This window comes from Dipodomys spectabilis, unplaced genomic scaffold (genome assembly GCF_019054845.1).
Source record: "Dipodomys spectabilis isolate Male_0828 unplaced genomic scaffold, ASM1905484v1 ptg000018l, whole genome shotgun sequence".
Classification (NCBI taxonomy): domain Eukaryota; kingdom Metazoa; phylum Chordata; class Mammalia; order Rodentia; family Heteromyidae; genus Dipodomys; species Dipodomys spectabilis.
This window is the reverse complement of record NW_024870695.1, coordinates 23,118,925-23,133,545: the sequence shown is the minus strand read 5'-3', so window position 1 is coordinate 23,133,545 and position 14,621 is coordinate 23,118,925. Positions and strand designations below refer to the sequence as shown.

Sequence of the window (14,621 nt, the reverse complement as noted above, 5' to 3'; positions counted from 1 at the left end):
TGGTACTGAGGGTTGAGCTCAAGACCTTGTGCTTGCTAAGCAGGCACTCTATCACTTGAGCCACACCTCCAAGATCTTTTTTTGTGCTGGTTATTTTCAAGTGTCTCACTTTTTATGCCCAGGCTGGCCTGGGCTACAATCCTCCTATTTCTGCTTCCCTATGCCACTGGGGATGACAGGAGCAAGATACTGTCCATTGTGGCACATACTACATGCCCAGCCACTCGCTAAGATGCAGTCTTGCCAAATTTTATGCCCAGACTAGCCTCGAACTGTGCTCCCTTGATCTTGACTTTATATGTATTAACTGAGACTATTTCACCAGAATCTCCAAGGTCTAGCATCTAAGAGATCAAGTCAGAATTCAAATTCAAGTCCACTCTATAACCTATTCTCCAACCTACTCCAACTATTTACCATGTCTACAACTCTCAAGAATGAGCACAGTAGTTTTCACATACGCATACTTTCATTCCCTCCAAACCCACACATAACATCAGTCAATCTCCTCTAAGATCAGACAAAAGCTACTCTCATTCTACTATTCAACCTCACATTGTTATTCTTGCTTGTTTGCAATAGCTAGGCTTTCAAACAGTATACAGAAAAGAACTGTCATTATTCACAGATATGACATAGAAAAATCTCAAGGAGGTAAGGATCAAGTGGTAGAGTTCCAGATATGAGCAAAAAAGCCAAGAGTTGAGGTCCTGAGTTCAAGACCTGGAACAGGCATCAAAAAACAAGAACAAAAAAAAAAAACATCCAGGGGCTGGGAAGGTGGCTCAGTGGTAGAGCGCTTGCCTTGCATGCCTGAGACCCTGGATTCGATTCCTCAGCACCACATAAGCAAAAAGAAAAAAGCCGGAAGTGGCGCTATGGCTCAAGTGGTAGAGCACTAGCCTTGAGCTGAAGAGCTGAGGGACAGCACCCAGGCCCAGAGTTCAGGCCCCACGACCAGACCCAAAAACAAAAAACAAAAATAAAAACAAAAAAATCCAATAAATGAGCCAGGGTATTAAAGATACAAAGATACAACCTACAAAAATCTATTGTATTCCTATCCCTAGAAATAAGCACTTGAAAATTAAAATTTAAAATACAGTACTATTTATAATAACATCATAAAACAAGTTATATGCAAGTATAAATCTAAACATAGAGTTTGTAGGCTAAAAACCATAAAACCCTGATAAAAGAAGTGAAAGACGACTTAAATAAATGAGCAAATACACAATGGTTATAAAATGAAAGACTTCATATTTTATTAATATGCTGACATTCTCTAAATTGATTTATGGATTCAATCCCAATCAAAATCTCATCTGATTTTTTAATAGATATTGGCAAGGTGATTCTAAAATGTATATGTAAAGGGAAAGAAATCACAATAGCCAAAATAATTTTGAAGAAAAAGAACAAAATGGAAGGACATACAATTTCTGATTTCAAAATCAGTCTAATGTAAGAGAAAAATCACGAGAAGGTGATTTTGATCAAAAGACAGATATAGATATATAGGCCAATGATTCAGAATGCACAATCCAAAAACAGCGAGCCACGCAAACATGGCTGATTCAATTCTACAAAATCATAGAATGCAATGGTGAAAGGATGTGTCCCCAAAAACGTGCTGGGACAATTAAACATCCACCTGAACAACAAATTAAACCTTGAACTCTGACATTTTCTTCTACAAAATAACTCAAAATGGATCAGCACCCTCAATGTAAATTAAAAAACTTTCTTAAAAATAACAAATCTTTATGACCTTAGATTAGGCAAAGAATTCTTAAACATGACACAAAAGCATAATGTGTACCAAAAAATTGATGAGTTAGATTTCATCAAAATTGAAAACATTTGCTTTGCAAAGGCACGGTTAAGAGAACAAAGGATCACCTAAGTACAGAACTGCTGATCATTTCAATAATCAAGTAAATGGAAATCACATAGATCTGATAAAGGCTTTTTTTTTTCTTTTTGTCGGTCGTGGGGCTTGAACTCTGGGCCTGGGCACCTTCCCTGTGCTCTTCATCTCAAGGTGAGCACTCTACTTCTTGAGCCACAGCACTACTTCTGGTTTTCTAATGGCTTATTGGAGATAAGAGTCTCACGGAGTTTCCTGCCCGGGCTATCTTTGAACCATGATCCACAGATCTCAGCCTCCTGAGTAGCTAAGATTACAGGGGTGAGCCACCAGCGCCGGCCTGATAAAGGCTTTTATCCAGAACAAATATAAGGAACTCTCAAAACTCTGCAAGAAGAACACAAATACGTTTTTTAAAGCATAAAAGATTTTGACAGCACAGAAGATGCACAGATGGTGAATGAGCACCAACAGGAAAAGAAGTATCGGGGAAATACAGAGTAAGGCATGAGAGACCACTACACTCATAACAATGACAAACGAAGAAAACAAAACAAAAAGCTGACAACACCAAGGGCTGCTGATGATACAGACTAGAACTCTGGTGCAACTGATGAACTACAGCCACTTTGGAAAACACACTGAAGGTTCTGGGTTTTATTCTTAAGAGAGTCTTACTATATAGGCTACTCTGGCCTCTAACTCACAGTCTTTCTATCTCAGGCAAGCACAGGGATTATAGGCATGTACCACCATGCTTAAACTGGAAGTTTTCCTGTAAAATTAAAGACATACTTACAATATGACCCAGCAATCCTACTTCTAAATATTTACCCAAGAGAAATGGAAACTAATGTTTAGAGCAAAACCGGTATGCAAATATTTATAGTAGTTTTATACATACATGCTAAAACTGAAGAATGATCCAGACATCATTCAGCTAGCAAACAGATAAATAACTTGTTATCCATACAATGGAATACTATTCAGCCATAAAAAGGAATAATGACTGGGACTTGCAAGAATATCATGAAGGGTAGTCAAATACATGATTCCAAGTGAAGGAAGTCAGACTCAAAAGGCTTATGCACAGTACCATTCCAGTAAGTAATCAGTATCCAGTAAAGTAGGAGAATAGTTCAGATGTTAGACAAATGCACAGTGAGTTCAACCAACTAACCCCCCAACCACCCCATGCCCCCACCCATACATCCAATCAACTAACAACTCACCCACCCCACCTAACCCAAAAACTACCATCCAACCAAGCAAACACTCCCCAAACCACCCATCAACCAACTGACAGATCTAACCAACTAACCATCTAGTCACCCATCCACACATCCAATCAACCAACAACTAGCTCCCTCATCCAACCAAATAACCAACCAACCAACTACCACTTAATCAACCAAACACCCATCTGTCCATCCAGCCAACCACCTACCCACCCAACTTCCCACCCATCAACCCAATCAACCAGGAGTCACCAGCAAGTGCCTGGACATTCAGCCCCAAACACTACAAGCCTTGAAATCATGGTCTTGAGACAACCACCTGAGTTTTCAGACACTGAGAGCTATTTTCTTCCCTTGATCCCAAGAGATGAAAAGCAGTAGACTGAGGAAAAGAGTAAAATCCTAGGAGAGGAAACACAAGGACAACTAGCAGGTGTCTTGCTCACTAAAGCAGCCTAGGCAGAGCTGAGCACATCGCTGACCCACTTCCTCCAGGGCAGCTGGTCCCAGATTACGGAGCTATTGCTTTTCTTCATCTAGCTTTCACCCCAGTCAACTCCATCTTGAAGGCTGCTGACTCCAGAGAGTGAAATTAATTCCTTCTCAGGCTCAAAACCAGCTTCTATTCCTTACAAGGCACTTTTAATGACAAGTAAAGAGAAAGACTTTGAGATGGGAATGAATACAAAGACACGACTCCTAAAGATTGTAAAATACTCAAACCAAGCTGCTGGCCAAGTGAACTGACATACATCTCTAATCACAGAACTCAGAAGACGGGAAAGCAAGAAAGATCAGGAGTTCAAGGCCAGCCTGGGCTACAAAGTGAAATACTATCCTCAAAAGAAAACTGAAAAAGCCAAAGTGCCATCCTGTGCTTTCCCCATCCTAAAGAGGTTTTGAAAGAAAAAACAAATCAACATCAGAGAAAGAGAACAAAATAATGTAGAAAGCAAGCAGGCTGCCCTGGTCTGGGAGCAGGCTCCTAAATCTTTGAGTCATAAAAAGCTGACAGGAATATCCTAAGGGGGCTGGGGCTGCCCAAGCCCTTGTCTGTTGTTTCCTAAAAGCACATTAAAAACACATTTCCCCATTTAATAGACTTAGGGCCTGAAATGAATGTGTCAGACTCTTGTAAATATGATGGAACCTGCTAGGCAAGCAAATGTTAAATCCTGCATAAGGAGACAGTAGCCTTAACTCCTCAGTAACACTTAATGAATATTTCAAGCAAAGCTCCAGGCAGCTGCTTCAAGGCTGCAGATCAATTAAATGGGCTTCTATTACTGCTAGAATTAGCCTCCCTGGCTTCCTCTTCTTCTGTTATACCTAACATGCACACGCCTCCCCACTAACCCAGCTCCTAAAACCTGGTTATGGGGTAGTCAGAATCTGAGCTCAGTCCATATATGCTGAGAATGTCCTCAGAGACACATCCCTACCTGGAACTTCCAAAGGTGACTGGAAACTGGGTCTCTGCATATGTAATTAATTAAACAGTCACAGGACATAAAGGTTTTGTTAGAAGAAGGAAGTTTTAGAGCTATAATGTGTATTACAATAACAGCAGTAAATAACGTATACTGCAATGTATACTGTAATGTATAATAATGTATAGTGCTCACACCACACACACACACACACACACACACACACACACACACACACACACACACACACACACATATGCACACACACACCAAAACAGGGCAGGTAACAGACCCACCCTGGCTTGATTTAACCATTCCATAATGTACATACTTCAAATATTATACTGGCCTCATAAAAGTACATTTTTTAATTCAAAAAAGAAAAGAAATTATCATACTGGGTTAGGATGGTACCTACCCAGAAGGTAGTATTTTATAAGAGAAAGAAGAGCAAGTGTTGGACATAAATTCACAGACAGCCAGCACAGAATGAGAATAGAGATTAGTGATATAGCTAGAAATCAAGGAAAACTCAGAGCTATAAGAAGTTAGGAGAGGTCAGGCACAGTAGTTCATACCTGTAATCCCAGACACTCAGGATGTGCTGATCTGGAGGATCACAGTATGATGCTAAGCCCAGGCAAAAAGTTAGCAAGGAGCCCACTCTTCCTCCCCACATCTCAACTATCAAGCTAGACACAGTGGTATAAATCATATTATACCTCCCAGCTACTAGAAGGCATAGGTAGGAGGATTGCAGTCCAAGGCTAGCCTCGGACAAACTCTCAAAACACTATCAGAAAAATAACTAAGGGCTTAAGCAATGGAGTAACAGACTGCCTAGCAAGCATGGGGCTCTGAGATCAAATAGTAGTATCCAAAAAAAGTAAGTTAGAAGAGGCAAAGAATACCCTCCACAGGGCCTTGAGAGAGAGCATGATCCCACTAATACCTTGCTTTCACACCCCTATACTCCAGAACTGTGAGGGACCAGAGCTTCCCGAAGGCTGTTGGCAGCTGCCCAGTTTGTAGTACTTCATTATGGCAGCCGTAAGACGTCAACACAGGACATTCTACAATGCACTGCTTGGACTCCCTCAAAGTTCCTCATCCATCATTTCAAGGAGTGAGGTGGTCAGCAATGGACAAACCTTTAATTTTGTTAGCCAGGGCTGCACTCCTGCCAACATGAAGCTTAAAATCATTGGACTTGCCAGGGTCTAGTGGCTCATGCCTGCAATCCTAGCTACTCAGAGGGTGAGATCTGAGGATCATGGTTCAAAACCAGTCTCTGCAGTAAAAGTCGGTGAAACGCATCTCCAATTAATCACCAAAAAGCTGAAAGTGGAGTTATCCAATTGTACAGTTAGCCTTGAGCACCAACACTCCTGCCCAGGCCCTGAATTTAAGGCCCAGAACTGGCATACATACACACAAATTATTGGACTTTCTCTGCATTTGAGTAACAGTATCATTCTACTCTTTTGCATACTGATTCCCCAGCACTCCCAGCCCATCCAGGTCATGTTAGCCAAAGAAAAAGAGAAACAAAGGGAACCAGGTTCTCTTGACACCTGGGTCTCCTTTTAGAAGACACCAGTACAAAATAGAGAACAAGTCTGGCACTTTGACAGGTGACAGGGTGAAAGGTGACTGCTCCCCCACTATCCAGATTCACAGGTGAAGTCCTAACACCCAGTCTCTCAGGATAAAACTGTATTTGGAGACAGGATCTTTACAGTGTAATTCTATAAAAAACAAGGTTATTGGGGTGTGCCTTGATCCCATAGGACATGTGTGCCTACATAGACCCACCTTGAGAATGCAGGGAGAAGCTGGCCACTGCAGGCCAAGGAGAGAGGTCTCAGACTAAAGCAACCCACCCTGCCCCAGACTTCATTACCCAGGGCAGCCAGAACAAAGGTCTTCTGCTTGGGCCTTTCTGCCAGTGGGGTTTTCTCACAGCAGCCCAAGCTGACTCAGATCAATGTCAAGTTGCCTCCAGACCAGGCCACGTGAAAATGAACTCTGAAATGGCAGCCTAGCCCAGAAAGTCAAGACTACTTTTTTGAAAGGAAAAAGAAAAGGGCAAGGAAGTGGGAAAGGTGCCACTTGAGTGCTAAGCATTACTTGGGCCAAATATAAGATTCTTCAGAAGCCAAAAGAGAATCCATAAAGCACATCCAGCCTGGTAATGGTCCATGAGTCAAAACATGCTCAGAGTCTCTGGTCCCTGTACAGAGCCCTGTTTAAGAGGCCATGTCAGTGATATTTTCTTACTAAGAGCTCCTGGTTATTTTTATTATTAATTACTATTGAGCTTTTTCCCTCTCTATTCCTCTGAAAACAATTTTTTGCTTGGCACATTAATACTCAATCAGCATCATTCCATCCTTTAATAAAGAAGACTAAGGTGACAGGCCCCAATCCAGAGAGGAGAGGGCAAAAGCAACTATCTTATAGTGGGTGCTAGTTAGGAGGTAAAGGTCCAACTGAGTTGAATGGGGAAACTGAGGCAGAGAATCCCAAGAGACTGAGAACACACTGGAATCAGGAATGAAATGAGGTGAAAGCTATAGCCCTTTTCATCTGTATAGCAGCTATTAGAAATAGGATCACAGCCCAAGGCCAGCCCTGGGCAAAACACACGTGCCCACATATGCTTATATGTTCTGCTTAAGATTTTCAGAGGCTCATGAACCCTTTAATGGACCCTTTAATGCCTTTAATGCCTTTCCAGGTGACAAACTCTTGACTTAATTTCTTACTAACCCTTGGCCTAATGTCTCAAAGTGCAAATATCCACAGAAACAAATAGATTACAAATATTCCTTCTTGGATGGGTGGGATTGGGAGAAATGGAGAACAATGGAAGGGGTGACATTGATCAAGATGCACTGTGCTCATAAACTGATAATGCTAAGATGAAACCCCTTTGTACAACTACTTAAAGATAACAAAAATAAGCTGTTGCCAGTGGCTCACGCCTGTGATCCTAGCTACTTAGGAGGCTGACATCTGAGGACTGCAGTTTAAAGCCAGCCCAGGCAGGTACACCTGTGAGACTCTTATCTCCAATTAACCACCAGAAAACTGGAAGTGGCGCTGTGGCTCAAGTGGCAGAATGCTAGCCTTGAGCTAAAGAGCTGAGGGACAGCGCCCAGGCCCAGAGTTCAAGCACCACGACCGACAATAAATAAATACCTTAAAAGTAAACAATAAATAAAAATGTTCTTTCTATAATCTTTCATGGTTGCAAAGACTGGACTGAGTTTAAATGACTATCAATTCTGCAATGTCATGGTCAATATTACAGCAATAGGATGAATTTAAGAATGTCTCACACTACACCAAAATGTATGACGAAGCCAAAGCTTCAGGGTACAGAGTCTGTTATGAGTGTAGAGACAAACTATTCCTGAAGAACACACAAGCCAGAAGCAGTATTTGTGTCTGAGATAGGTGAGCTAAACCATATGTGATTTGAGGTTGGGAACAAAATTACTTGCTATTTTTAATCCTCATTATTAGATTTTTATTTAAAAGATAGTTGAGATAAATAAATGGAAAAACGGATGGATAGAAAAGATGGAAAAAAGAAGAGACAGGGAGGACAGGCAAGAAACCAGGAATGAACAAGCAAGAGAAAGACTGATAGTTTTAAAAGAAATTGGGGCTAGCTAAATCCCCAAATATCCCCACTCTTGAGAATAGCTGCTATTGTAAAACGCTGGTACAGACATAAATAGGAAAGTGTCTCATAAATGTTTTCCCTAGCTCTGCTGTGCCACCACTCAAGGCAGCTGAAGAAAGTCTCTCCCACAACATTGCTTTTCTAGCTTTTCCTCTTGCTGAACCAATTTCAGGACATGATCACAACAGCTCCAAATATTATTTTTTAAAGGCTGATGTTTCTCACTAAATACCCATTAAACCAAGCTCCTTGCTCCAGTTACAGGGAGCTTAAGGGCAAATCCAGATGGTACAAATAGTACACATTCAGATGCTATGTGCATGAGGTCCCTCATCAAATAACCATTATCAGTTCTGAGAGTCCCCAGATGCCTGACACCCACAGGTGTGTCCAGGTGAGAAGAGATGGCTGAGTGCTCTTGATCTGGGCAAACCATCTTCACGCTCCCCAAGAGCTGCATTTGCCTCTCTATCTGAATAGTTAGCAACAGCTAGGAGGGTTGCCTGGTAACCTGGCAACAGGTTATGCCTGGTGTTCAGAGAAGGGGAGGTGACAGTATCTCCCACCATAAGGCCCCACCACCACTTAACCCTGGCTTGCCCAGGATAACCCATCAATCCTCAAGGTTTTCAACACAGTCACCTCCTGTCCTGTCTTTCCTGAATCTACTGGAAGAAGTCCAGGGAAAGGATTTTTGACTGCCAGACTCTCCTTGTGCTTTAAAGCTAAACAATGGAGACATAAGGGCAATCTGACTATGATACTGGCATCCCACTGACGACAAGGATCAATCACTGATCTGACTGTATAGGAGGGTATACCCTTCCCTTGTCACAGCCTTATATGTCCCTTCCTAAGGCTGCAAGGACAGCCTTCCCCCATAGAACAGGACCTTTCTTAGGTCAAAGGCACATAAGTAGCTGTGATCTGCATGTTGGACATGTTGTTTATCTTATGACAAGCAACAGAACAGAATAAAGTCTGGCCAGTACTGACATCCTATAGGACACTCGGAATCAGGACTACAGTCTTCAGAGGGGCAGATGGGGGCCAGGGCACTGCTATGCAGAATCTGTGGGAAAGCTTACATGGTTGTGTGCATGGGACTTGACACAGAAAATGGTACGTTTTATGGGAACATGACATCCAGCCTCATCACAAGAAACCATCTTTGACTACCTTCCCCAGGGAGAAGATAGGAGGCAATGCCTCAGTGGGTTTGAGTATTGATGTAATGCGTGGCCAGAGGTGAGGGCAGCAGTGATGTTCCAATCCCCAGTGGCTTGAGCTCCTGTTTAGACAAAGTTTGGGTCCTGAAATTACCCTACAGGGGAAGTCATGGAAAATACTGAGATTAAGTAGAGTGGAAAAGACAATCAAGGTCTCTGTGAATAATGCATAGACCTGACCATTCAGATTGGGCTGGGTGTAGCTTGGCTTTAACTCTTTCTTATACTGACTTTCCCTGAGGGATAGATGTCTTCTTAGCCTACAGATGGCAAAAATATCAAGTGAAACGGCCAACAATGGGAATGAGAAAGGACTTTGTCCCATTGTGTCACTCCCATGAATACAAAACCTGTCACCGAGTTGATTTTCCTCATCACTCAAGAGTGCATGCCATGCAAACAGGGGTGCCATTCTCAAGTGTCCACACATGGGCTCTCTGTGGTTTACAGAAGTGGGACGGCTAGGGGTGAGCAGATCACAGCATCCACATGCACTTCCTAAATGAATTCAGAGGAAAAAAGAAGTCCAGGGGCTCTCCTCATGCTAACCAGACCTTAAATGGGCCAAATGCTCTCGGTAAACAACTCCTAAGGGTTTCCTGGGAAGAAACAACTTTCTTCTCCTAGAAGAAGAGTCTGACCTGAGGATGGAAGACAATACATTCCACAACATCAACAGATTCTCAAATGTCAACAGCCTAGACCAGCCTGTGCTTCCAAGATTTAGAAATTATTACCCTTCACTTCCACTTTGTTTTCAACTATAGTTTTCTTGGCTGCAAATAAAACCAGAAACTCCCTGGTTTCCAGGTGAATGGAGAACATGATCTTCACATAAATGAGAAAGAGCACTTGGGATTCACCAGAGAAAAGGAGATACAGGGACCAAAGCCCAAACTTCCCAACCCCATCAGTCCCATCCCAATCAAAGCCTTCATTCTCCAACTGATCCAACATGGAAAAAGGAGCAAAAGATGACATTCATGACTGTGGGTATGCTAAGTGGATAGCTGTGAGAACCAATGAGAAATGGCGCATGGGACCAGAATGCCAGTTTCACTCTGCACAGAAGGGGTGAGCAGCCTGGAGAAGCAGAGAGAGCAGCTGGCATTTCCCCCATCCTCAAGCCAGCCCCAAGCTGTACTGCCTGGCTCAACAGGTGGCTGAAGCAGAGAGCTTGCCTGAAAAAAGTCCAGTGCTACCTATCCGGATGGAAAGTGCACTCTCTGGAAGGAGCACCGCAGGGCCCTCAGGGTCCGATTTTTTCACCAACACGGGGTCCATGTTCAGTGCCAGCGCTGTCTGAGGATCTTCTCCTACACCCTGAAACAAGAAGCAGCAGCATTACTAGAGCACTGTCATTCCCTTCCACTCCCATACCTTTCCAGCCCCCAGATACCAAGGTAAACAACCCATGTCTGCCAAGAGCAACAGGACCGTGCTGGGCTCTAGGCTTCCCTGGCTTTCAGGCCAGGCTGGATTGTTGAGAAGACACTAAACAATTGGGAGTGGAGGGTTTTGTGGATTCTAAAACCAAGACTGAGGAGTCCCTGTGGATCCTAGGAAAGAGAAGAACATACTGGCCATGGTGAGAGCCTACATTCTTAAAACAGCCCCCCCCCCACACACACACATTACTGAGAACTGAATGGACTTAGCTTCCAACCTACCCAAAGAAACATGTTGTGCTCAGAGAGCTCACCTGTAATCCCCCCACTACTCTGGAGGCAGAGGCAGGAGAATCTTGAGTTCAAGGCCAGCCCAGGTTACTTAATAAGAACATGTGAAAAAGGAGGAAGAGGAGGATGGAAGGCAGAAAGTAAGAGGAAAAAGTAAGGAAGAAGGTAGGAAAAAGGGAGAGGAGAAAAGAGAGAAGGGAGAGGGGATGGGAAGGTGGCTCAGTGGTAGAGCGCTTGCCTTGCATGCCTGAGGCCCTGGGTTCCATTCCTCAGCACCACATAAGCAAAAGAAAAAAGCCGGAAGTGGCGCTGTGGCTCAAGTGGTAGAGCGCTAGCCTTGAGCTGAAGAGCTGAGGGACAGAGCCCAGGCCCAGAGTTCAGGCCCCACGACCAGACCCCAAAAAAAAACCAACTTAGGTAGAAAATGTGTAATAAAAAAAAGAGAGAAGGGAAGAGATGGAGGCAGCAGGAAGGAAGAGAGAGAAGCAGGAAGAAGCAGCAGTCCACAAGGCTGTCTTCCTCACACAGTAACTTCAGCATAAGATACAAGATCAATGTGATTAGGAAGTCATAATCTTTCCAAAGGACAAAATGGTAAAAGTTCCAATACAGGAACACAAATATGGAAGTATATGAAGTATCCTTTAATTAAGCACCCAAGTTACCTGTCTGCATCATCTTTACTCAGTTCTACTATTTCACATCAACCAAGCAAACTAGTTTATTCAACATACATGTACTGACCACCAACTGCATGGTTGTTGACAAACAAGAGCAAATCTCAGCTCTCACAAAGTTCTGTACCAGCTACAACAAAGCCCTAATAGGACATAATCTTCTATCAGGAAGATATCAACAGAAGTAACAACTACAAACACACCACATCTCAATAGGAAGGAGATAGACGAGGGCTTGAGCCAGTCCACACGCACCTGTACATTCATGCAAAGACCTCAGAGCTAAGGGCAAGTAGACAGCGCCATGGGGAAAAACAGCAGCAGATATGTACCAGGCACCATGGTCTGTCCAGGATCCTCTGACAAAGTACTATAATGCAAGTAATTTTCCAACAACAGGAATTTGCTACTGTCTGGAAGCTAGGTGGACTAAGAGCAAATCATAGCAGATCCCATGTCTGGTGATGGCTCGACTTCTAAGTCACAGACAGCACCTTGAAGCTGTGACTTTACACAGGAGGTGGCACCAAGTCCCTCTCAGGTGTCTTTTATTAATTATTAATCATTATTATTTATTCCCCTTAAAGAGGACTCCATCTTCATGACCCAATCATCTCCCACAGGTTGTACCTCCTGTAGCCACTGAAGAGATTAGGATGTCAACATAGGAACTGTGAGGGAACAGAAAACATTTGGAGCAAAAATAGTCCCAAAGAGGGCTGGGAAGGTGGCTCAGTAGTAGAGCGCATGCCTTGCATGCCAGAGGCCCTGGGTTCGATTCCTTAGCACCACATAAGCAAAAAGAAAAAAAAAAAAGCCGGAAGTGGCGCTGTGGCACAAGTGGTAGAGCGCTAGCCTTGAGCTGAAGAACTGAGGGACAGCGCCCAGGCCCAGAGTTCAGGCCCCATGACCGGACCCAAAAAAAAAAAAAATAGTTCCAAAGAAGTTGAAGTTTCCACTAAAATACATGACATTAATATGGAAGAGGTGAACGCTTATGATGTAATCATGGAAATGTACTGTTTGTTTAAAAAAAAACACCAAAACTCTTTTCTTGGTTTTCCTTGGATAAGTTCTTCCATGAAAGAATTTCAGAAAAGATATCATATGGCAGGCTGTATCTTACACACACACACACACACACACACACACACACACACACACACACACACACCTCCTTGTTTTCTCATGGCCATGATAAACAAGGATAAAAAAGAGAACCTAGAAATTCAGATATCTTATTCCATCACTTCTTTCCAACTAAGCATTAAAAATGAATATATAAGTTCTTCCTAGTGTCTTTTCATCTGGCTAACACATCTGGATCCTTTTCTTGCTACATCCTCTGTAACTAAGTTTAATAAGGATGCCACAGCTGCTTTAACCTAGAAGCCTCCAGCCACATTTGGCTAGCCCAACAATCCTCGGGTCCTCTGCAGAATGCAGAGTCCTGGGATCCTCTGTAGGCACAGAGGCAGCAGCATGCTATACCATGGTCAAGGCTGAAGCTATCCATGAACAACAGGACAGGCTGTGAGCAGGTCAGTCCCTATCTCTGCAGAAGCCCTCCCTAGCCAACTCTGGTGGCTGTGTCTGTGTGATATGTGTGTGATGTGCCACAGGCCACAGCCTCTCAGCCCTTCATTTATGTACTTTAATTATGTCTAACACTATGCCTCTTCCTGCTGACATTTGAGGAATTGTTCTGGCATTAAAAGCCACATCTCACCATGCAAGTTTGTCCACTGACTTTCCTTCCTTTGTCTTCCTTTCTTTTAGGATGTGATTGATGCCAAACTAGGGGAGAGCTGCTTCATGAGGAGAGGCACGCCGCAGCATAACACTCCATGAAGAGACTGTTCACTGGATTGGAGCCATTCACTGAGGTGTCGCTCCTAGTGACCTGGGATTTTTCAACTGGATGATTTCGCCCACATCCTGCCCTAGGACATGTGGCAATGGCATCTCTGGATGTCACAATGTAAGTGGGCATGATTGTGGTAGATGGAAGCCAGAGAGTCTGCTCAATGGAGATCAAGCCCCATACCAGAGAACATCCCAAATAAATATCATCATTGCCAAGGCCAAGAAACTCTGCCTTAGAATACTTAGGGTTTAAAAGAAAAAGGACCCAGAAGCTCCTCTGTATTATTACAAAATAATGCTGGGAACTCAGAGCCCCTTCCTATAAAGAAAAGAATTTTACCATTTCTTCTAGGAAGGCTGCGTGCCCTCGGGTATTCAGTAAATTTTTAATTAAGCATCAGCTGTTTCTCAGAGTTGTTCTAGCTCCTAGCAATAAAAAGAGCCAAGTCTCCTACCTTCATGAATCTTTCTGTCTCTTTTGACAGATTATAATAAGACAATTGACACAGTCAACACACAAGAGGCTCAGGATTGATAATGTTCAGGAAGAAACTGGGTCTTAGCTGTGGTACACAGCCATCCCCATACAGTGGCTTTGTGCCAGGCAACATCTTCACATCATGGAGCTCACACACTTATAAACATGGCAGAGGTGGGCTCCTTGGGCTACAATGAGTAGAGAAGTCTTCCTGAGAAGGTAGACTTTGAGTAAAAACCTGAAATATCCAAGAAGCAAACACTAACATCAATTTCCCCTCCAGATTCTTCTATCAATCTATCAATCTACACTTTGGTTGTTGTGTTGCTTTCTATCCATGTTCTAGGGGGCAGGGCACTAAGAAAATCCTATCCTAACATCACTTAGAAGCTTCCCTTTTTTTTTTTTTGGTCAGACATGAGGCCTGAACTTTGGGCCTGAGCACTGTCCCTCAGCTCTT

The 14,621-nt window shown here is 43.2% G+C and overlaps 1 protein-coding gene across 4 annotated transcripts in view; it reads right to left on the bottom strand.

The window, feature by feature from the left end:
* Positions 1–14,621, bottom strand: part of Slc39a11 (solute carrier family 39 member 11) — a 324,266-nt gene that overhangs the window by 176,778 nt on the left and 132,867 nt on the right. For 3 of the 4 annotated variants that reach the window (XM_042672859.1, XM_042672878.1, XM_042672872.1), the window contains one exon: positions 10,643–10,784. In XM_042672859.1, coding sequence (XP_042528793.1) covers positions 10,643–10,784 — 142 coding nt within the window. The remainder of the gene's footprint in view (positions 1–10,642; positions 10,785–14,621) is intronic. The other variant, XM_042672865.1, reaches the window with a different exon arrangement.